The sequence below is a fragment of the Myotis lucifugus genome, unplaced genomic scaffold (genome assembly GCF_000147115.1).
Source record: "Myotis lucifugus unplaced genomic scaffold, Myoluc2.0 scaffold_633, whole genome shotgun sequence".
NCBI lineage: Eukaryota > Metazoa > Chordata > Mammalia > Chiroptera > Vespertilionidae > Myotis > Myotis lucifugus.
In genome coordinates this window covers 39,298-62,498 of record NW_005871681.1, presented here as the reverse complement: position 1 = coordinate 62,498, position 23,201 = coordinate 39,298, and the positions used below count along the sequence as shown (strand labels likewise).

The following is a 23,201-nucleotide window of genomic DNA, read 5'->3' as shown; positions in this document are numbered from 1 at the left end:
TTTAAATATATAAAATAAATATCAAAAATATAAATCTTTGTTTTACTATGGTTGCAAATATCAAAAAATTTCTATATGTGACACAGCACCAGAGTTAAGTTAGGGTTTTTCAAAATGCTGACACGCTGAGCTCAAAGGGTTCGCCGTCACTGGCGTAGGGAAACGGGCATGGCATCTGCGCTCTCTGGCTACACGTGACTCTGCTGGGCAGGGACCTGGGCCTCCTGGACCTGCTGGGCTTCGACGACGGATGTGGTAACACGGCCAGCGCCTTGGTTTGGGGGTTGCTGATGCTGAGGCCACGTCTGCACTTTAACCCGAGGAGGCTGCGCTCAGCGCTGGCCCGTGTGGTGGTTGGGTCTGCGGCCATCGTGGGGATGTTCACCCTCACGTGTTGGGGTGTGTATGCACAGCCAGTCTTCAGGGCTGGGCGTCAGACACCCTGACCGCTGTGGGTCCCAGTCCCGTGGACACGGGGTGAAAAGGAGGAAAAGGTATTTGGGGACCAAAGCTCACCTCCTTCCTGCCTCGGGCGGTCACGAGGGCTAAGGAGCAAATCAGCCACTTTCCTAGAGTAGTGCCTGCCACCTCTTATATTTTTTAAAGAATTATTTCATTTTTTAAAACCTCACTGAGGATATATCTTTTTAAAAATTTATTTTTAGAGATGGAAGAAGGGATGGGGGCAGAGAGAGAGAGAGAGAGAGAGAAGAGAGAAACATTGATCGGCTGCCTCCCACACGTGCCCCTCAGGGATTGAACCCCAAGCCCAGGGATGAGTGCTGACCGGGAACTGAACCTGGAACCTTTGGGCCGAAGCTCCAACCAGCTGAGCACTGGCCAGGGCTCGCTCTCTTTAATCGGAGGCAGAGCTAAGAAGATGTGGCCTGAGAATCCACGACACATTTTCCCCTGGAAACGTGGCACCTGGGGTTTTAACGACCCCGGCGAGCGTGCGCTCAGCAACGCCCTCCTGTATTGGAGCAGCGCCCCCTCTCCCACGCCCCCCTCAGCGGTTGTGGGAGGCCGTTGCCCTCACCTGCCCCGCAGCCTTCCTGGAATTGCGATGGCCGCGCGGGGTTTCACTTTGCACTTATGAATAATTGAGGCCCGGGATAAAAATAAAAACAAAGGCTCGCTTTCCCGAGGGAGCAAGGGTCGTGCGTGCTCAGCCATGCAGATAAGAGGAGCGGGCCCGGGGCACCGTGGAGAGCGGTTCACCGGCGGCCGCCTCCCTCCCCTGGGAGGACGCCTCTTGCTCCTGGGGGAGGTGGATCTGTCTGCTGAGGAGGCTGTGAGCTTTAATGGTCTAATCCAGCATGGAATCACCTCGAGGTGGGAGGATGGGGCCCACGGTGGTCTGCGGTGAGCACATAGGACCGTCAGGGACCCACACTTGTTCTGCTCCCAGAGGGGACCCCCGCCCCCCCGTGACATCTGTGTGTGTGTGTGTGTGTGTGTGTGTGTTAATATCTATTTTTATTGATTTCAGAGAGGAAGGGAGAGGGAGAGATAGAAACATCAGTGATGAGAGAGAATCATGGACCGGCTGCCTCCTGCACGCCCCACACTGGGGATGGAGCCCGCCACCCAGGCCTGTGCCCTGATGGGAAACCCATCCTCCTGGTTCCTAGGTCGACGCTCACACGGAGCCGTGCCGGCTGTTGGTGTGCCTTGAGCACAGCCTGGCCGGCCTCTGGGTCTGCCTCAGTCTCCAGGCTCTCACCCACCCTTAGGCCAGGGCGGACAGGACACTGGGGCAGCCCCGTTGCTGTGCAAAGATCCCCATGCCCACCAGGACTCTCAGCCTCAGAGAGGAGGAGGGTGATGCACCCGTGGGGAGTCATCTCGCTTCGTGCCGATCTTGGGTGTGACCTAAACGCTGCTGTTTGTCTGCCGTAGGTCATCTATTTGAAGAAGACACCGGAAGAAGCCTACAGAGCGCTCCTGTCCGGCTCCAACCCCCCCTACCTTCCATTCAGGTACCGCGCTGCGTGTGAGGGACATAGTGCCTGGCTGGACGGCTCGCTACTGTCCAGCCGGGTTATTGTTTTTAATTCTCATGACTGCGACCATGATGTTATAGGGAGTGAAACGAGATGGTGGTTTTTACTATTCCTTTTTGCCCAGTCCCCCGCCCCCCCCGCCATCTAGTAAGATAAAACAGCTTTCTCCTTTTAGGAATTAATTTTCCCTGGGACCCTTTCTATATCCTGACCGTTTAAGGGCAAGGGGTGCCCAACTTAGGAGCTAACAACCATATCAAGACTCGTTAGCGCTCAGTACTCGAGCTCATTTCACGGGCGATGGTTCCGCGCCGACCCCGTGCCGGGGGCTGGGCAGGTAGCATCAGACCCTCTCAGCATCTTCCCGAAGCGGACGCTCAGCGGCCCCACTCACGGTGCGGCCGCACATCTGGCTCTCACCCGGACGGCGGTCTCCTCCTTCCAGTGTTGGGAGACAACAGTTAGTGTCACTGAAGATCTTTTTATTCTTATTTATTTATTTTTTAAATATAATTTTATTGATTTCAGACAGAAAGGGAGAGGGAGAGATAGAAGCATCCATGATGAGAGAGAATCATGGATCGGCTGCTTCCTGCACCCCCCTTATTGGGGATCGAGCCCGAAACCTGGGCATGTGCCCTGATGGGGAATGAAACCGTGACCTCCTGGTTCATAGGTTGATGCTCAGCCACTGAGCCACGCCGGCCGGGCAAGATACACGTTCTTATTTTCTCGTTTCTATCCCCGCATGTGGCACACGCATTACTATTCTGCACCTTGATTTCTTCATCTTGGACGTGTGTGGGTATCAGTGCGTAGAGCGCTGCCTCCCTCATGCCGCCGGGCTTCACCGTCCGCCTTGATTCATTAAGCGCGCGTGGACCGGAGGACGCTTCATTCCTGGCTGGGGGGCCCGGGGGTGTCTGACGGCAGCATCAACGTGTTCCACTCCTTATAAAGCCGTTGTGTCAAAGCTGTACTTGCCGCTTGCCCCGAGGCTAGCCGATGAGCGACTGTGGCTGAAAACGAGAGGAAAGGGGCCCCTACCACCTGCGTTAGTTCCTCGAGTCCATCCGTCGCCGCGTTGACTTTGCGGGTGACCTTCAGGGGAGCAGGCACCTTTGGGTCCTGGCCCCGCGTCAGCAGAGTTGGGTTGGGAGCCGGGCAGGGATCCCTTTAGGCTCTTTCCCTCCCGTGCACACCCCTCTCCAGTCCGTGTTCTTGGCCAGTCACCCCAAAGCCATGATCCTTGCAGCTTGTCCGAGACCCCGGCCGACGCTGTGCTTTCCTGGCCGCCAGCAGCAGCGTTTTGCAAACGGGCCTCCGTGGTGCTCACACACAGTGTCTGGGGGAACCCTGACGTCTCACGGAGGCGTCGGCGAGGTCTCCTTGCTCAGCTCTGAGCCCGTGTGCTTCCCATGCGTTTCACACGTCTCGGCTCCCGGGCCCATGGCATCAGCTGGGCACATGCCTTGGCTGTGGGGTGGGGGGTCCCCATGAACCTGCCAAACCCTGTTTTCCCGTGACGGGAAATCCCGCGGGGAATGGACTCCACGGGCAGGAGTAGCCCCGAGCCCAGTTTTGAAGACAAAGACAGAAAGCACAGCAGGAAAGGTGATGGCGGGGCCAGGTGAGCGGAGGCGGGGCTGCCGTGGGGCCGGGCTGGTGGGTGTTGGGTGTTGTCACCAGCTGTGAGTTGAGGGGCCGGTTTATTTCGGGGCTGAGGGTGGTGGTGGGAGACGCTCCCCCTGGTTGGCCCCGGAGTGCATTTTGTGTGGCTGTTGTAGTCTCTTTGGAGAAGATGTGATAATGGGTAGGTGGATGTTTCCCAGGTGCTGTTGGTTCCCGCCCTTGGTTTCAGGTCTGGGACGCGTTAAACAGGACGGCTGCCTGCGTTCTGTCCCCAGGAACGCGTAGGATTGGTCTGGGGTGAGGTCTGGGTGTCGGGCTTTCTGGAAACTCCCGACAGATGTCAATGTGCCGCCGGGCTGAGGGCTACGCGCTCTGTGTCTACCTCGGGAAAAGAATAATAATGGAACAGTCAGCGATCAGAGAAGCTTAGAGCTCCTCAGTCTTGGGGATTTACAAGCACGTTCCTCGTTTTAAGATCCTGAATGTGTCTTTCTAATAAACATTCATCCGGAATCTCCCCCCCTCCACCCCCCCATCTCTGTGACCGTCGCTCTGAAGCACCCAGGGCACCCTTCCTGACCCGCACGCATGGAGCACCACCCACCTCGCGGTCAGAACAACACGCTGGCATCGCAGTGGGAACTGTGTTTGTGCTCCCGACCCCCTGGAGCATAGCGACGGAGAACAATGCAGCTTTTCTCCGGGGGAGAAAGCCTTTCACAGGCCTCCCGCGCGGCCCTCTGCAATGGTGTTTGGCATGAAACGCACCCGCCTGTTTGCGTTCGAGGGTGTGTTGCGGTTGCGATGACCCCTAGTGCCATCTCTGTTGCTGAGCGAGTCTTCCTGTGGCCGGAGCCATGACTGGCCGCCTGGGCAAGTCAGAACTTGCAGGTCCCACAAAGGCTCGGAGGGTCAGCCACTCAGAACCTGGCACTGGCTGCCTCCTCCTTCCTTCTAAAGCGAAGCAGACAGGCGCTGGGAGATGTGAGCCGCCATTATAAATACATGTGTGTGTGTGTGTGTGTGTTTAACTTTTTAAAAAACATATTTTTATTGATTTCAGAGAGGAAGGGAGAGGGAGAGCTAGAAACACCAATGATGAGGGAGAATCATTGATTGGCTGCCTCCTGCACGCCCCACACTGGGGATCGAGCCTGAAACCTGGGCATGTGCCCTTGACTGGAATTGAACCTGGGACCCTTCCGTCGCAGGCTGACGTGCTATCCATGGAGCCACACCAGCCAGGGCTAAAACATCTCTTTACCTCAAATGTTGAAACAGATGTTTGTTAGCTTGCACATGATCCTGTGCTTCTGTTGGAGTTCGTTAGGCAGTTAACTCTGTGCCTCAAAGGGAAAGTTCCTACCACGTTTTTCTCTTGAGTCTCAAACATGTGGGAGCGACACTTATTTTACGCTCTCTCCTGGCTTTCCTTTCCTTCTCCACTTCTCGCAGCGATGGCTGGCTGCCTCTCTGCTCCTCCCTGTTGATCTTTGGGGGTCACGCCCCCCCCCAACCCCCATGGGTCTTTGCTAACCCTCACCTTTGATGCGTGCTGTGATGGGGGAAATGGGCATGCATTTTGAAGAGTGAGGCACGCCAGTTTCCTGAGGGTGGGAAATACATGGGAACGTGGCTGATCTGGTCCCCACCGAGGAGCCCGTTCTCGGCGGCGGGGCTCCGGGCTCAGCTGGGCCACCGTGGGAAGCAGACTGTCAGACGTTCCCTGTCACCGTGGCTGAGAAGCACACGACAGGGGACCTGGTAACAGACACAGCGGCTGGGTCTCGGGAGCCACCGACTACACGTAAGGAGGCGAGTTACATCTGCTCCGTGTTCAGCTTCAGCAGTTTGAGCTGCGAAAATGGGCTAAGACTGCTTCTTTCATTCCTATTTTTTAAAATATATTTTTATTGATTTCTAAGAGGTAGCGAGAGGGAAAGATAGAAACATCAGTGATGAGAGAGAATCATCGACCGGCTGCCACCTGCACGCCCCACACTGAGGATGGAGTCCGAAACCCGGGCCTGTGCCCTGACCAGGAATGGAACTGTGACCTTCTGGGTCATAGGTCGAGGCTCAACCGCTGAGCCACACAGTCCAGGCTTTCATTCACATTTTTAAGGCCCCAGATCAGTGTCACCAAACCATCTATAGAAGGGCCAGACCAGCGTTCTTGGTCCTCTCTCTGGTCCGTTCCCGAGAGCCGTTCCCGTGGGCAGTGGTGGTGGGGAAGGAGGCTGCAGTCGTGTGCAGGAGTGAGCGGTGTGTTGTTGATGCAAAGAAAGCCTTTCTATGACGGGGACGGAGCTGTTAGGCTGTCGAGTCAGCAGTCTGGGGCCTGTGCTCCCGCTGCCTGTGTTGCTGGTTGGAGGGGATTCTACCTGCTGACTTCACGTCACCTTTCAAGCCCTGACTCTGAAGGGAGTTTCATTTTTCTCTGTTTCTTGGATGAGCAGAGCGAGCAGGGTGTAGCCTTCTGCTAAGTCTGATCATTCATTCATTCATTCATTCATTCATTCACGCCTACAGCATGGAAACGTGCCCCACACCCGGAGAGCCGTGTTCCGTCGGCGTCCGGTTCTGACCCGCGAAGGCACAGGGCTTTCTCTCTCATGGGTGGGGGGGGGGGGCGATCGCTTTGTTCTGCCCACGAATTCTTATCAAACGCATGTTCACTGTGGGCCTGGCTGGGACCAGCAGTCGGCGCTTTCTTTTCCCCGGAGCTGGGCCTATGTCCTGGGCTTGTCCAGAGGGAGCCAGGCCCCGTGGGACAGTGTGGAGTGTCTCGGGCTGAACTGATAGGACGAGGGGCGTGTTCTATGGAGCCCTGGTTTAGTCTAAACTGAAGGCGACTGTAACTTTAAAATACACGTTGGATTTTGAAGATCTGATATAAAATTTAGAATTATTCACAATTGCAATTGCATCGATTACATGCGGGGTGGCACTCTTTCAGGTATGTCGGATTATACAAAATTATTATTAAAACGAGTATAATTGTTTCTTTTTATTTAATTGCCATGTGGTTATGAAAGTATTTAAAACGCCACCCGCGGCTCTCTGCTGTGGCTGGCATCTCATTTCCGTTAGCGTTTGTGTTGGTTATGGCGCATTGTTTGTGATTAAAGGTTGTTTTATAAAACTTTGGCTTTGAAAGGTCAGTTGTTCTCAGCCACTAGAGCTGTCCAGGCATTAGTAGAAGGATCATTCATTCATTCATTCATTCATTCAACATCTGCAACATGGAAGTGTGCCCAGCACTGTCCTAGACGCTGGGCACCCAGGCGTGCGGCCGCATCCCCTGCCCTGAGCAGCTCAGGGTCTGGGGGGGCCGCTGGGGTTCTCCGAGCTTGGAAGCTGCTGGGGATGATGCCTTCCGGCCCGCATCCGGCAGGTGTTTGCGGATCTCCCGCTGGCTGCTCTCCGGAGGGTTACGGAGAATCACAGACGCGAGACAGACGGGTCCGGCCATCCCACTGCTCCCTTATCGTCAGCTCCTCCTCGCTCCTCAGTGGGGTTCACGCTGTGAACACCGGCCGCTGTCCTCCGCTCTTTCTTCATCCCAAGCAGGGTCATTGCCAGAAGCGCTTGCGTGTTGTTGTGTGTGAACATGTCCTTCCTCTCCGGCTTCCTCTCCTCATTGTGAACACGAATGAGGTTGCTGCGCTCAGAGCGATTTCTTAGATTCCCAGGTGACAGGCGGGGGGTGTTGGCGGCTGGCGGGGGAGGAACGAGGGTTTGCGGGCGTCATGGTGTGGACAGCCCACCAGTGCCGATGGGGCCCACAATTCCTGGTACTCACCAGCCGCTCTCCGGGCTGGGGCGTGAGTGAGGGGCGCCCTTTCTCTTTGTATCTGTTTGGGAGACGTTCCTTAAATTTAATTTTTCTACTGCTTTTGATGACTATAAGTTTAATTGAGTGAGTCTTCTCTTATTCCTCTGTATTTTATTGTATGCATTTAAAACTTATTCTGAGATGATTAATTAACCAATGTCACCCCAATAAATTCAATAAAATAAAAAAAATTAGAAAATAAAGGTCAGGCTGAGAAAAGGGCACGTCAGGGCTGACGTCTCGTTTTAATTCACGGCTCAGCAACCGTCGGTTCAAGTTACCTTGGCTGGTGCGGTATAAAACTCAGGTGTATAGTCATCCTATGTGCAAGTTCTTACAGGGCACCTCCTCCCCTGGGAGCACCCTGGCCCCGCCCCTGCCGCCCTTGGACCCACGTAGTCCTGGCCGGGCCTGAGCGCTGCCCCTCGGTCAGCAGTGGGGGCTGGGCAGAGACGGGAGCCTCGAGGTCAGGTTGCTCGCCGTGGACACCTTGGAGCACTGCGAGGTAAAGCCGTGCCAGTTCTCGCTCACCGGCCTGAACTTGATACTGGAGTTTTAGGTTCCGAGAGCAGGTCTGCTAAGTTCTCTAAAAACCTAAATAAAGGATGAAGCGCTCGGTGTTCAGTGCGGTACCTCGGTGTTCAGTGCGGTACAGCGAAGTGTTCCGCTTCGGGGGCGCTAGCGGCTCCCGTGGGTCCCGGGAGGACGTCCTTCCGAGGCATGGCTGCCTTTTCCTGTGGTTTTGGGGGGCAGGCCGGGGGGAAGGGGGGCTGGCATTTCACCCATGAGCATAGCTGCTGGGTTCTGTAACCTGCATCCCTCGCCCCCCTCTGCCCTCTCGCAGTGCTTGCTCCTCTCATGACGATGAACATCCTTCTTAATGAAACAGTCCAGCCTGCCTGGCTGGCTCAGGGGTGAGCGTCGACCTATGAACCAGGAGGTCACGGTTCAATTCCCGGTCGGGGCACAGGCCTGGGTTGCGGGCTCGATCTGTAGTCTGGGGCGTGCAGGAGGCAGCCGATCCATGATTCTCTCTCCTCACTGATGTTTCTCCCTTTCCTTTCCTCTCTGAAATCAATAATATATATATATATATAAAAATAAAACCGCCCGGTTCTATTATGCCTATTCGTAATGACAGGAGTAGTGATCACATTTAGTAAGTGCCTCCTGTGTGCCAGGCACTGCGGGAAGGACTTCCTGTTCCCGACCACAGTCCTACGAATGTAGCTGCTACTCCTACTAATGTAGCTGCTACTCTCAGGACCTTCGTCTCACAGGTGAGAAGCCGAGACCACGGAGGCGGCGTAACTGGCCCAGGTCCCAGCAGGGTTGGGATCTGAGTCCGACCCCCGGGCCTCGGGCTCGGCCATCAGAAGTGCTGGGTGACGCCGTGGAGTGAGTCCCCAACTCGTCGCATCTGATGGGCCCCAGGCGCGGACCACGGCCGCCGCTGGGAGCCAGCCCAGCCCGTGCCCATGGGCTCGGGCGTCGCACACAGACCGGCTAACGGGAGCTTCTCTGTGTTGACAGGGATGCTTCCTTCGGAAACTGCACGTACAACCTCACCATCCTCGACTGTTTGCAGGGGATCAGAAAGGTAAGCCAGCTCCCCCGGCTGCGGCCACACGGTCGTTTCAGACGTGAAAAGGGAACCATGCCCCTGCCCTGTGTGCCGCGGGGAGGAGAGGGCGTCCGGGCAGAAGGCTTCCGCTCCAACGACAATCAGTCTGTAAATGGAGGCCGTAGGGCGGTCGCGGCTGGGCCTGGCCGCCCTGTCGCTCCTCTCAGCAGCGGAAGGGGCGCCCTCCCATTGCAACTGCTCTGGGCAGCTGTCCCCCGTCTGTCTGCTGCGGGGCCTGGGCATCAGTGCCATCGGCCAGGTGACCCGGCGACCTGGGTGGGAGACAGGAGTCCGAGCTGCTCTCCCCGCTGGCCTGGAGGACCCCACCTGGCTCTCTCTCAATGTTTATGTTTTTATTGATTTCAGAGAGGAAGGGAGAGGGAGAGAAACGTCAGTGATGAGAGAGAGAGTCACTGGCTGGCTTGTCATTTCACCGGCCTTTGCCCACCCCGGTGTGTAGAACGGAGAGGCTAACCTGAAAGATGGGAGAATTTGGGGACATGTTTTAGCTATAACCTTGCTGGTATGTTGCATGTTGGAGACAGAAGTAATTTTACACACAAGTCACGCAAATGGCCGCGAGAGGTCTCCTGCGGGGACACACCGTCATGTTTTGAGTGTGTCGTCCCCTGTGAGACGGGCTCAGAACACGAAGGCTGTGCGAGGAGCGGCCTCCTCCTGGGCTCTGTGCGCGCGCGGGGCGGCGTGGGCGGGGGCGAGGGCACCGGCGCCGGCAGGAGCTGCCTCCGCTCAGCGTGGAAACTGACCCCCCTTCTGCTTCCAGGGATTGCAGCACGGATTTTTCGACTTTGAGACGTTCGACGTGGATGAGTACGAACACTACGAGGTGGGTGCGCGTCCGTGTTTGTGGCTGTGATCACGCGTGGGTGACGTGGTGCCCGCGGGGCGGCCGGCGAGGACAGCGCCCTGGTGTTTCCCGGGTTGTCAGTGTCTCCTCTCAGCTTCGACTGGGAGCCATCATTTTGGTTTCGGGAAACGGGGAGCCATCATTTCGGTTTCGGGAAACGCCGGATCTCTGTCTTCTGCTGTCGAATCTTTATTGACAATTACTTTCCATCTTCCTGAGAAAAATAATTACACGGTTTGGTAGTGAGATTGTAAGTTACATTTATTTGAAAATCCGGGTTCTTTTGAAAACAAAACTGGACGGTTGCCTTGTAATACTTTTGCCGGCACCCGTTTTTACTCGGAAACGCGGCTGCATCTGCTCAGGGGGAAACAAGTCCAAAGGCGAGGAGGTCAGGCCCTCCTCCACGCCCCCTCCCTCCCCCGCGCGGCCTGTCCAGGGCAAACCTGAACTAATAACCTGGAGCGGATGATTCGGAGCCAAACGGCACAGAAACTTAATTAACCAAATGCCTCAAATATTTACTTTGCCTTAAGCTCATCAAGTGCCAGTCGTCCCGGCATGTTGTGTTGATGGGACGCTCTCTCACTGTCAGCGTTCTTTTCAATGACAGGGACATTCAGTATTACTTTGCATTAGTTTCAGGTGTAGAGCATAGTGGTTAGACAGTCGTACTTCATAAAGAAAAAAAGACTGAGTTCCGTCTCTTTGGTTTTCAGAAGTCTTTGTGGCGCTGTTAAACCTCGCATGTACGTCTATGATGGCTGTTCTCACATGTAATGTCGCATTTTCTTTAACGGGTGCCTTAGTTTGTGCTCCTGTAAGAAAAACACCATAGACCGCGTGGCTTACGCAATAAACACTGATTTCTCTCAGTTCTGGAGGCTGGAGGTCTGGGATCGGGGGCGGGGAGGGGGGCGAGGGGGGGCGGTGAGGGGGTCTGGGCGTCTAGGAAGGACCAGCCCCCAGGTCATGGACGGCCCTCCTCTCCCGTGTCCTCAGGTGGTGGAAGGGGCGAGGCCACTCCCTGGCCTCTCTTTTATAAGGGCACTAACCCCATTCGCGAAGGCCCCATCCTCATGACCTGATCTCCCCCTAAAGGCCCCACCTCCTCACACCATCACACGGGTTAGGTTGCAACATGAATGTCGAGGGCCTGGGGCGTGCAGTCTCCAGCCATGGAGCAAAAGGAGGCGACAGTAGCACCTGTCCTGGGGGCTGCTCTGAGGTTCAGGGGGCTGCTCTGAGGTTCAGTGAGCTGCTGCACCTGGGTGGCACCTGGCAGAGTCACAGGTGGGTATGTACCCGCTGCTGTCGTTACTGTTACTTGTCACTCCCACAGCTTCCAGACTCCGTAATGAGAGAATCATTGATTGCTTTTTAGTATTTAGTGTGAGTTAGAGTCCTTGATAGATGACGAAGGCTCGCAGATGTTTGAGTGAAGGTTGAATGGTGCTTGTGTTGTCTTAGAAAAGACACCTGTTCGTAAGGAACCAACCCTGTGGTTGTCAACCGCAGGTCTAGCGTCTCCATCTTACGTCGAGGACACTACATTGTCCATTATGGAAAGGCTGAATACCTCCCAGTGTTTGGGCTGAGAGATGTATTTGTGACCATCACAGCAGTGGCCCACCTCACGGGCGCAGACGTAGTTTCTAGAACTCGTGAAAATTCAAGTGCTCAAGTCCCATGGCATTTCAAACACACCGGGCGGGTTAGCTGTTCCGAAGAAACCGGGTGAGCCTCGTGGACCGAGAATTCTATGGCAACGCGACGAGAACCACCTAAATACAGCCGCTCCAGGAGCCCAGATGTTCCTTATCTTGGGGTGTCCTCCCAGTGAGAGCATCTGGGCCTCCCCCGGAGCGGAGGAGTAGGCTTTCGGCCGGAAGGGCGAACTCGCCCCATGGCCTCATCCTGGCTGAGCTGTTTGCTTACCGAGTGCATCGGGCAGGAATCTGTGTGAGCCAGGTTCTGCTGTGGTGTGTGTGTCTGTTTAATTAAAAAGCTCGGTTTGTGTGGCGTTAACTGTTCCAACGGTGGTAAATATTGACATATGTGTACTTCACTCCGAAAGACGGCCCGATGTGCATTTTGGAAGCTTACCAAACTCGGCTGTGTCATACCAGTCAGTTAACGTTCTTACTCATTTTCTTTTAGACTCGGATCTGAGACCTAAATCTCTTTGCTTCTCCCGTCCACCTGTCCGGGCCACTGAGGATAGTTCAGTATTTCCCATGTTTATCTCCTTGGGTGGGCAGGTTTGCAAACATGCTCTTTTGGTTCTGGGAGCGAATGTGCCTTCGTGAGGCCATTGTCTTGCCCGTCTGACGGGTATGAAAGGTTACTGTTTAACCGAGGGATGTCCACGACCCAAGTAAACACACAGCCCAGTGTCCTGTCCAGCCCGCTGAGCGGTCAGGGATACGGAGACAGTGAACACAGAAACCCGTTCTCTTCCACTCTTCACAGAAGATGGGTGTTAGCCTTTTGAGGGTCAGAGCCTAGGTTTAATTTTGACATTTTAAGTAATGTTTTAAGCTTAAGACTTACGTGAGAGGGATAGCGGGCCATTAGTTGGAGACTGTTTGTTTTTCATTTTTACTGATTTCAGAGAGAAAGGGAGAGGGATGAGAGAGAATCATTGATCGGCTGCTTCCTGCACGCCCCCTGCTAGGGATTGAGCCTACAACCCGGGCATGTGCCCCAACCGGGAATCAAACTGTGACCCCAACCATTGAGCACACCGGCCTAGCCAGACTGTTTTATTTAAGCAAGAAAATGTTCATCCTAAAGAGTTGTAAAATGTATTTTAAATAAAGTCTAATAATATTATATTGAAAATAAATTTACTTTAAATTATATATTTTAAAAAAGAGTCGTATAGGAGATTCTTTAATCCAGTTGATGTGAACAGACAGGCATGCTTGAGATTTGGTGTGTGTGCCCCTGACAGCCATGGAGACGGTGGGGATTTTACTTAGGGCATTCTAGAGAGAATATGTTTATTACGACGAGTTTAATGCAATTCAGACGTCCATAAAGCGTCTTGTCAGGCTTCATTTGTAACTGGAGAGAACCGTCTGCTTTTGAAACATGAGCCCGGCAGCGCCAAGGTTGGGTTTTCCTGGGGTGAGAGTGGGCAGAGTAAGTCACTAAGGTAGAGGTTCCCGCTTTCCCCAGGGCCCTGCTCCCATTTATTGAACAACTAGAAGCCCCGACAGACCGCGGGGTTCAGACGGTATCGGACTCAGGTCCCTGGCGTGGAGTCTGCTCCTCCTAGTGACGGAGCGAGCCTTCTGTGTGGGGAGCCGTGGCCCGGGAGAGAACACTCCCTCCCCTGCCTGGTAGCTGTGCACGGAGCCCTGTGGGGGCCCTGAGCGGGCGGGGGGGACTGGGGCCTCCACGCTGGGACGGGCAGTGGGGTTGGGGGTGTGGGTGGGCTCAGAAAGCAAACGTGAAGCGGCGCTAACACACCTTTTGATGCATCGCCCACATGTGTCCCAGTCGTCTGCACAACCTCAGTGCCCCCAGCCCTGCCCCAGTGGTCCCTGGGTTCAGAGGCCACGGGGGAGGGGAGTGGAGGGGAGGGGAGGAGGAGAGCATGGGCAGTGGGAGGAGGCTCGGCCCTTCCCTGGTCTTCAGCCTTTTCTCGGGCCCCCTTAGCTTGTGTGGACCAGGGGCTGAGACCTGGTGATCCACGTCAGCCCACAGGCCTGTCCTGGTGGGCGGTGCGGTATCTAAAGACATCCTTCCTAGGGCAGATGTCAAACAGAGAGATGTCGGGTGACTGCCCCGTCAGAGGGTGGGCCTCATCCAGCGCTTTCCTGCAGGATGGCTCCTTGGCCAGAGCTGAGGCCCGGCCTCCTCCTGCCTGGCCCCTGGGGCTGTTGGGTTTGCAGCCACGGCCAGAGCCCTTGGCAGAGTCTGGGTCGTGGTGTGACTTTGAGGGTGGGACCAGGGTCTGTCCCTCCCTCCTCCTCCTTCTAAAAACCAGTGTTGACAACGGCTGCCCCACGAAAGTGTGTGCATCATAACTCTGATCAATTCATAGATTTTAAAAAATTGCTTAAAGTATGTATCCCATGTTCATGGAAAGTGCGTATATTGTCTGTTTTCTCTGATTTCCCTTTATTTATCGCTGGGACAGGCAATGTTTATTTGGATTTCTTTCCATTGCAGAGTGGCCAGGAAACAAAATTCTTTTAAGCAAATTTAAGAACATTTTTTAAAGTTTTACACAGTCTAGGAAAACACTTTTCTGAAGTGGATTGAATTCATAAGTACCATTTTGCGAATCGATGCATGTTTTTATTTTAAACTGTTACTTTGTCTTTACATATGTCCAGTGAGTCTAGAACCAGTAGCATGAAAGCGACTTTCTCTGTAAGGGTTTCCTAAGTGGTGTAAGAATTATAACATATTTTCTTTTCTTTTTTTTCCCTCACAAAATTCTCCAGCGAGTTGAAAATGGTGACTTCAACTGGATCGTTCCGGGAAAATTCTTAGCATTTAGTGGACCACATCCAAAAAGCAAAATTGAAAACGGTAGGTTTTTCTTTACCACCCAACAATGTGCTTCAGACCGTCTTTAATTCCTTCATTTCCTCCAATACTCCTTCCTTTCGGTGATATTCTCCAGAGAATTTCGTAATTTGGAAACTCCAGAGAATTTCGTAATTTGGAAACGGAATCGTAGTAACTCGTGTGCTCGATGCCACCCTTTAGGGGTGGAGGCGTGGCCGCTGCTGTAAGACTAGCCGGTGGTCACCAGGTGTCAGAGGAGACCCCGAGAAACAGGCTGTCACCCCTGAGAGACGCCTGCTCCCCTCAGGGGCTCCGGTGCTGGGTGGTCCCCTCAGGGGCTCCGGTGCTGGGTGGTGGGTGCTGGACGCAGAGTCTCAGGGCCACAGAGAGCACGTTGGGGCCACTTTGTGGGGACGCGAGAGCCAACTGTGTTTTGGTTAAACAAGTTGGAATTGATAAATGCATAATTTAGCGGTAGACCGCAGCATAGTTTGGATTTCAAATTTTCTAAAACAAAACACCAAACCACCCAGAACCCTCCGGGGATAATGTTTTTCTCATTTATGTTTAAAAAAAGGAAGAACAAAAGCAGAGAGAGAGAGAGAGAGAGAGAGAGAGAGAGAGAGAGAGAGAGCGCGAGCGCGGAGGCGGGGAGTCCCACTCTCTGAAGGTCAGCCCCTTTAAGGAGAGAGCAGGTGGGGAGCCGGGCAGGTGGGAGCCGGCTGCACCCCTCGCACCGTGTGAGCTCCTGCACCTCTCTGAGCGGGGTTCCCCCTCTGTCAAAGGGGGGACAACGCGCATTGCAGGCGCGCAGTGAGGATTAGAGATACTGTATCCAGTGCTCTGCACACGATAGGTGCTTATTAGGGAGCAGATATTCAGATTCCATGTTTATCACGGATGAGCCTACTATTTTATTTACTTTATTGGCCCATTTTGCAGTTTTTTACTTTTAATAATGACTGGGGGGCCTAGTCATTCGACTCTGCTGTTCTTTGGTTTCCTGACTTCCGATGAGGGAAGAGATGACTGTTTAAATCTCTCTCCGCCCGCAAGTTCTGGTTTGGTAGCTCCAGGGTCCTGCCTGTGCTTCACTGATGCCAGGGCACCACCTAGCGGCCGGACGGAGAAGGGCAGCCGTGCATGGCGGTACCATCAGTCCCGGAGAGCATTGGTGGCCCCCCAAACAGCTGTCAGAGCATTGATGGCACCCCAAACAGCTGTCAGAGCATTGATGGCACCCCAAACACTGTGAGAGCATTGACAGCACCCCAAACAGCTGTCAGAGCATTGATGGCCCTCAAACAGCTGTGAGAGCATTGATGGCACCCCAAACAGCTGTGAGAGCATCGACAGCACCCCAAACAGCTGTGAGAGCATTGATGGCCCCCCAAACAGCTGTTCCCAGCCATAGGATATTGCCACTGGCTTTGGGTATAGCTCACTGAAACACTTGTGGTCTTTAAGAAACCTGCTCACCAACTCTAGGAAGTGGAGGCCCAACAATTAGCCTCAGGTTGGTTCTGGCCCGAAATCAGCCCCAGCGCAGCCCGGAGCCTGACTCCAGGGCGCAGCCGCTGCCATCTCTCCTGCCCGCTGTGGGCAGGGCCCCAGCAGCTGGCTAATTGCAAGGTTCAGTGAAGCACTTGGCGTAGCGCCTGGTCCATAGCCAGTGCTCAGTGCACGGCGGCTACGATTATCCTCATTCCTGTCGTTACGTCAGCGTCCTGTTGCCATAGCTGGTGACGTCCGTGCCCTTTTCTCAAAAGAACGATGATCTGGGCCAATAAACCGACGAGGAACACAGGTGTGACTTTCCCGCGTGGGAAGGCAGTTGTCCTCTGGTGCCTGTGTGCGTCACTTCTCCACATGGGAGATGGCAAATACGCTCTCTCACCTCTTTGCTCAAAAGTAGAAATTGTGTATCTGGGCTGTGGGTCAGTCAGGCCTGCCTCTCAGCTCTGCCTGCCTCCGTGGGGTGACCTCGGCTCAGTGGACCCCTCGGCTCGGCTGGGGGGAGGGGCAGGCGGAAGAACCAACTCTGGCAAATGAAGCCCCAGAGGCACTGGTCGGAGTGATGCTGGGAGTCCCAGCCCCCGGGGAAGGCGGGGGAACGAGGCTTAGGAAACCACCAGGATCCCAGGGAGAGAAATGGGGGGACCCCCAGGGGTCCCCCGCTGTGCTGACAGCCCCCTCTCCCCCAGGGTTACCCCCTCCACGCCCCCGAAGCTTACTTCTCTTTACTTCAAAAAGCACAACGTGAGACCATCGTGAAGCTAAACAAAAAGAGTCACCGAGGACCAGGCGCTTTCACGGACGCGGGCTTTCGAGCCATACCGACCTCCTTCCTTCATCCACGGCAGCACGCCCTGCGACAACATCGTGCAGCAGGTTCCTGGAACATCTGCGAGAACACGGAGGGGGGCCATCGCCGTCCACTGCAAAGGTGCGCGCCCGCCTCCGCGCGGCCGGGCCCGAAGCCGCACACCAGGCCCCAGAGCCACTGTGTCTGAGAAAAGGGGACGCGGCCTGTTGGCACAGCCCCTTCCCAGGAAAGGGTGGCTTGGATGTGGGTGCTGATGGCGGTGTGGCCTCCCCGGTCCCCGCGCTTCCCAGGCGCCTCCGTGCGGGGCCGGGGCAGCATCTGTAGGCTGGCAGGGCACTTTTATTCTAATTTTTGAAGACTTTTTTAAAAAATATGTTTGTATTGAATTTGAGAGAGAGAGAGAAAGGGAGAAGGAGAGAGAGATGGAAACATTGATGAGAGAGGAGCGTCATTGGTCGGCTGCCTCCTGCGTGCCCCCCACTGGGGATCGAGCCTGTGACCTGGGCATGTGCCCTGACCGGGAATGGAACCCGCAACCTCTCCTTTCGTGGTGGAGGCTCAGCTGCTGAGCCACGCGGCCGGGCAGGTGCCGGCACACCTGTCAGGAGGTGAGGGCTGGTTGGTCCCTCTCTCCCTCCTGGAACCGGCCACCCCTTTCCTCCCTCCCCACCCCCTGGGCTGATGCTCCATCTCTTGTCCCAGCTGTTGGGCCTGCCCCCTCTGCTCCTGCCTTTCCCCACGGCCTCTGCATCATGGAGGCGCGTGTCTTCCCAGCCCCAAGTCAGGGGACGGCAGCCCACGGGAGTCACCGGCTGTTGGCTTGTCTCTGAGTGAACGGCAGGACTTGGTTGTGTAAAGGACTCTCTGGTCTCGGAGGGGGGCGCATGCTGGGGCAGGGTCCTCTGGGTTGTAGGGTTTAGCACAGAGCAGTGCAGGCCGCCCAGTGCAAGTTCAGTTTTAGATAAACGACGAGGACTTTTTTAATGTGTCTCAAATATGCACGGAACATACGTGCTGTACGTTCCCTGCAGCCCGTGTCCGCTGCTCGGCAAACAGGAGAGAAGACACGCTCGGAGCTCGGAGCCCGGAGGCCGGGTCTGTGATGTCCCCGCGGAGAGGAAGTGCTCTGGCCTCCCTGGGCTGGGCCCCGGCTCCCCACGTGCAGCGTCTCCGAGCGCCACTGGGGGGCGCTGCTCCCGCACCTGTGGAGCTGGGTGCTCAGGGTCTGGTGCATGTGGGGGCTGCGCTGTTCTTTTCGGGCGCCTGGCGCTGCTGGAGCTGACGTGCTCCGGAGCTGCTCGGGCTCTGACAGTGATGGAAACGCCATCGGGCCTGCTGCTATGTTTAAGACGTGAGTAGGTGGAGGTACTTTGCTGAACATGTGAGAGCGACGGAGGCTGCCTCTGCAGGGACCCGGGAGGGGGGTGAGCGGCACGCGGCCCCCATTTAGATGGGGCTCCCGTGTCAGGCCAGTCCCCCCGACAGGCCCCTCCCTCCCGTGTCCTGCAGGATGGGGCTGAGGGCAGGCCTCCCTGCCTCTTAGGGGGATCTTCCCTTCACTCCTGGCGGATTGCTGCTCTCCCTTCCCATCAGGTCACGTTGGCGGCGGGGGTGGGGGGGGCGTGAGCGGGTGTGGCCCATTCGCAGCCTAACTGCCTCGCCCTCGCATTTTGGTCAGGATTGCCCAGGCACGCCCTGGCCAGGCAGCTCAGCGGTTTGTGCGCCATCCTGATCGGCCAAGGTTGCGGGTTTGATCTGGGTTAGGGCACATTCAAGAACCCACAAACGAATACATCATTAAGTGGAACAGCAAATCGATGTCTCTCTCTCTCTTTCTCTCTCTCAAATAAAACAAGTAAAAATAAATGAAAGAATTGCCCAGGCCCACGAAAAAGCCCGCACTCCACATACTTCACGTATCCGCGGAAGCTGGGAGCTCCTGGGAACAGGAAACGCTCGCAGGCTGTCTTTCAAACTACTTTTGTCTTTCCGGGGATGGATTTGGCCTGATGTCTAGCTTGGTTTTGTGGGTTTTTGCATCAGAATAATCTGTTGCAGCTTTGGTACAGTGAGTGCATTGCAGCCTGGACGTGCGCCTTGTTACACAGAGGCCTCTGCAGCGAGTCTGTGCGGCTCAGGGTGGTCGCTCAGTAACTCGGCTGTGATATCGGCGTGGGAGGCGCCAGCCCGACCGGAAGCCCGGGGTCAGTTCCGTGTGGGCAGTCCGCTCCCAGGTGGTGACATCTGGCTGAGTGTTTCATTCGCTTCCACTTGTACACACACGTGGGAGCCTTTTACAGGGATCACACCTTCGGAGTAATTACCGCTCCACCGCTTTCATAGCATCGGTATCTGCTGGAGGCCCGTTAATTATTTTGACATCCGCCCTAATTAAGTCAGCTTAATTTTCTGGGAATTCAGCCGCCTCGAGCATTTTAACTGAACTGCGAGGAGGAGGCAGCGAGAATAGTCTTCCGTGTCCCACGAACTTCGGTGGCTGCGGAGAGAGAACGGCTGTGCCACGCGCCTCCCGCAAAGTGCTGTGCAGAGCGGGGGTGGGGAACGTCCGGCCCGCGGGCCGTGTAAGACCCTCAAAATCATTGGGCCTGGCCCTGCCAAGGCATCAGGGGTGTTACCTGTTTGACCAAGTAGAGCAGGCGGATGTTTAAGTGGATAACGTTGTGTGGCCCTCGAATGACGTTATAAATGTCCAGATGCCCTTGGCAGGAAAAGGTCCCCCCTCACCCCCAGTGGACAAACCAGAACCGAGTTTGCTGGGAAGGTGTGACCTGCTATGACCGTTCAGTGTCTCCTGTTCACCTTCTGGTTGAGTGAAGAGAGGGCTGGGGACTCGTGAAGTTTTCTAGCACAGTCGTTTGGAACATGGCCGCACTGTGCAGTTCTGACCTGGCATTGCTGAGGTTCTGCAGCAAGTATGTCAAACTCAAAGGCTAACACGGGCCAAATAAACAAGGCATGCGGTCCTCGGGCTGTGAGTTGACATGCTTGTTCTGTAGGGATTTCAGGAACCGCCTGGCCCTGTAAGGCGGGCGGCGGGCAGTCGGTAAATAGACCCCGTCCAGCTTCTCGCCCCGCGGCACCGGGAGCCCTCTCGATAGGCCCGCTTCACAGACCGTTCAGGCTCTTCTAGAACCTAGCGGAACGCTCCTCTCCTGTGCGATCCTGGTGAGAGCGCAAGTACGTGCTTTTTATAGATTAAATTACAGGCTTTTTGAAAGCGGGAAGCAGCTTACGTTTCAGAGGGATCTGAACACTTTCTGCACCTTTTCTTTTTGGTTGTGGGTGGGTGTGGCGAGGAGCCGCCCCCTCCCCGGCCCAGGGAGAGGGTGTGGGGGCACTGGTGTCCCCGCAGAGGCCAGCGGAGGGGCTCTGGACGCCGACTGGGCCCTGGTCCTGCTCCAGGCCACTGGGCTGTGTTCTGTCAACATGATCTGTGGCCTTGTCAGACCTCCGCAGAGACCAGGACAAATGTCTCCTAACTCCTACGTCTAAAGAAGAGCCCACGGAGGCCGCAGTTAACGTCACTCTTTTCGAGCGCATTGGTGCCGGGTCAGGTCCTTGGGGTCAGGAGGTGGCCCTGCTTCAGGTGCCAACAGGCCGCCCCCCGCCCCCCCACGCCCCTCGTCTGATGAAACGGGGTCAGTAGCGTTTTCAACAGGCAGTGCCCGGGCAGGTGCGGGCGGGTTTGCATCCCCGGCTCGTCCCTCTCTTGCAGCCGGCCTGGGCAGGACGGGGACGCTGATCGCCTGCTACGTCATGAAGCACTACAGGTTCACGCACGCCGAGGTCATCTCCTGGATCCGGATATGCCGGCCCGGCTCCATCATCGGGCCCCAGCAGCACTTCCTGGAAGAGTAAGTCTGTCGTCCCCGCGGGCGGGGTACATCCGGGTCCCTGGTCGCCCTGCCTCCGTTTCCCCCGGACCGTGGCAGCCGGGGTGATGGACGGCTGCATCAGGAGGGAAGGCCGCGCCCCAGGAGCCTGGAGAGGGGACGGCTCCGGCCTCCTCACGGCTCCTGTGGTCTCCGGGCCGGGCAGGCGAGCAGGAGGCGCAGAGCCACCTGCGCCTGCCGGTTCCCTGTCGTTTCCTGGGTGTGATCTGGCCTCGGTGTGATTTTCTTACGTCTTCCCACCTGGCATGTCATTCCCTTCTTTTCTGTTGTTTGCATGTCTATAAGCAGAACGGAAAACACACACAAACCAAACAAAACGCAGCTGAGTCTGTGGGTGACGGTGGCGAGGTTGCCGCTCCCGGACAAGGAGGCAGCTGCGTGTGGCTGCATCTGAGGGGCTGCCGGGCAGGAGGGAGAGCGGCTGGTCCCGCCTGCCCGGGCCCAGAGGAATACCCGCCTGCCCGGACCCAGAGGAATCCTTATAACCCCTCCCTCCTTCCCGGTCCCCAAGGGGGAGAGACTTAACCTGTAGGCCACAACCCTTCCCGGTTTCCCCTTAACATTTTAGAAATCACCAGCCATTCGCTCATTAACGGGATGAGGAGCCCTGGCCGCTGGGGCTCGGTGGGTGAGTGTGTCCGTGCACCGAGAGGCCTGGCTGTCCGCCTGTCCATCGGCCCAGCGGCCTGTTGGCTGTCCCCCTGTCCGTTGGCCCAGAGGCCTGTTGGCTGTCCGCCTGTCCGTCGGCCCAGCGGCCTGTTGGCTCCCCGCCCCTGAGAGGGACAGTGAGGCGCAGCAGGTGTCCCCCCAGGGGGTCCCAGGCAGGCACGCCCACCCGTGTGCCCAGTGGCAGGTGTGGGAGCTCGGGCTTCTGCACAGACGTGCAGATCCTGGGTATGGTCAGTCTTCTAGTCACGCATTGCGTTCTGTTTGGACTGGGAATTTGCTTTGGAGCTGCCGTTGGCCTCCCAACCCCAGAACCGTGCAGAAGTGCCGTGTTCTCCTGGGCTGCCAAGTTCGTGGGAATTGGTTCCGGCAGCTTCGTGTAGGCAGGACGCCTAGGCACCCGTGGAGGTGTCGTCACCTGTGGCGGGTCAGGGAGGATGGGCAGTGCGACCCCAGGCCTCTTGTGGGCGTGGCTGTTCGGGATGAGTCGCGTTCATCAGATTTCTACCTTGGGGGGTTCAGAGAGGGGCACTGCGACCTCATGTTACTCAAGGAGACTGGGCCGCAGCGACGTGTCCGGTGGCTTCCCACCAGCAGGTGTGGGAGCTGGAGTCGGGGAGGCTAAGAAGCCCCCTGACTGTCCCCCAGGAGGGGGCAGGGACTTGGCCCCGGGCTAGACGATGGGCCCTGGGCCGTTGCAGGACATCAGTCTCAGGCTGTGAGGACGGACAAAAGACATGAGAGATGAAGAGAGTGGCGTCAGTGATGACGCAGACGCATGAATAAGTAACACACTCCTCGGGGAAGAAATGAGGGTGAAATGTCTCCTGATGGGTTTTCATCTGTCAGACCTTGAACGAGGGGCGGATGGTGCTCCTCCACGTGAACCACAGAGCCCTGTGGGGAGGGTACTCCAGCCCCGGGACCTCAGGACGCTGCTCCTCACGCCTGCCGTCCTCACACCACACACGCCCGGGCGTTCATTTCTGTATCTTTTTAAAAGAATATTTTTATTGATTTCAGAGAGGAAGGGAGAGGGAGATAGAGAGAGAAACATCCATGATGAGAGAGAATCATCGATCGGCTGCCTCCTGCACGCCCCACACAGGGGATCGAGCCTGCAACCCGGGCCTGTGCCCCGACCGGGAATGGAACCGTGACCTCCTGGTTCGTAGGTTGACGCTCAACCCCTGAGCCACACCAGCCGGGCCCCCATTCTGTCCGGACTGGAGGGTGATCAAGGTTTCGGGGATTCTTCCTCTTTCCTCAACATCCAGTCCATCGGGTATTTGCCAGCCGGCGAACGCAGCGGTGGGCCTGCAGACCTCCTCTAGGTTCAGGCGCCTGCGGACCATGGGGATGTTTCTGAGCCAGCAGGTCGGGTGGGATCTGTGATCCTGAGTTTCTCACAAGCGCCCGGGTGAGGCGGTGGTCCCACTCACAGGGTGGACGAGGCCTGAACTCACTGGTCTCGGCACTGGCTGTCTCGCTCCCTGTGGTGCTCACAGCATCTGGTAAATGTCACCATAGAACTGAGTGACATCGGCAGTTAATAGGTCAACCAGTGCTTTTTATTTCAGGAAATGACCAAACACAAGATGAAGAACGCCTGTTCACGAGATGGAAAAATGCCTGGACATGTCTAATGATAGAGCTGGGTTTTATCATGACTGACTCCTCCTGTGGGCCTTTAGGATGTGGGTGTGTTAGATACAGGCACTGGGTCAAGGAAAGTGGGTTCCGTTTTTTAAAATAATCTAGTAAGAGATTTCGGAACTTGCTATTCCTAAAATAGCAACA

General features: G+C 56.0%; 1 protein-coding gene across 1 annotated transcript in view; it reads left to right on the top strand.

The window, feature by feature from the left end:
- CDC14A (cell division cycle 14A) overlaps window positions 1–23,201 on the top strand; it is a 62,552-nt gene that overhangs the window by 26,076 nt on the left and 13,275 nt on the right. Inside the window, 7 exon segments of the mRNA XM_023746174.1 lie at window positions 1,903–1,982; window positions 9,010–9,076; window positions 9,885–9,947; window positions 14,429–14,516; window positions 16,701–16,828; window positions 16,830–16,941; window positions 20,558–20,696. Of these exon segments, the coding sequence (XP_023601942.1) occupies window positions 1,903–1,982; window positions 9,010–9,076; window positions 9,885–9,947; window positions 14,429–14,516; window positions 16,701–16,828; window positions 16,830–16,941; window positions 20,558–20,696 (677 nt within the window).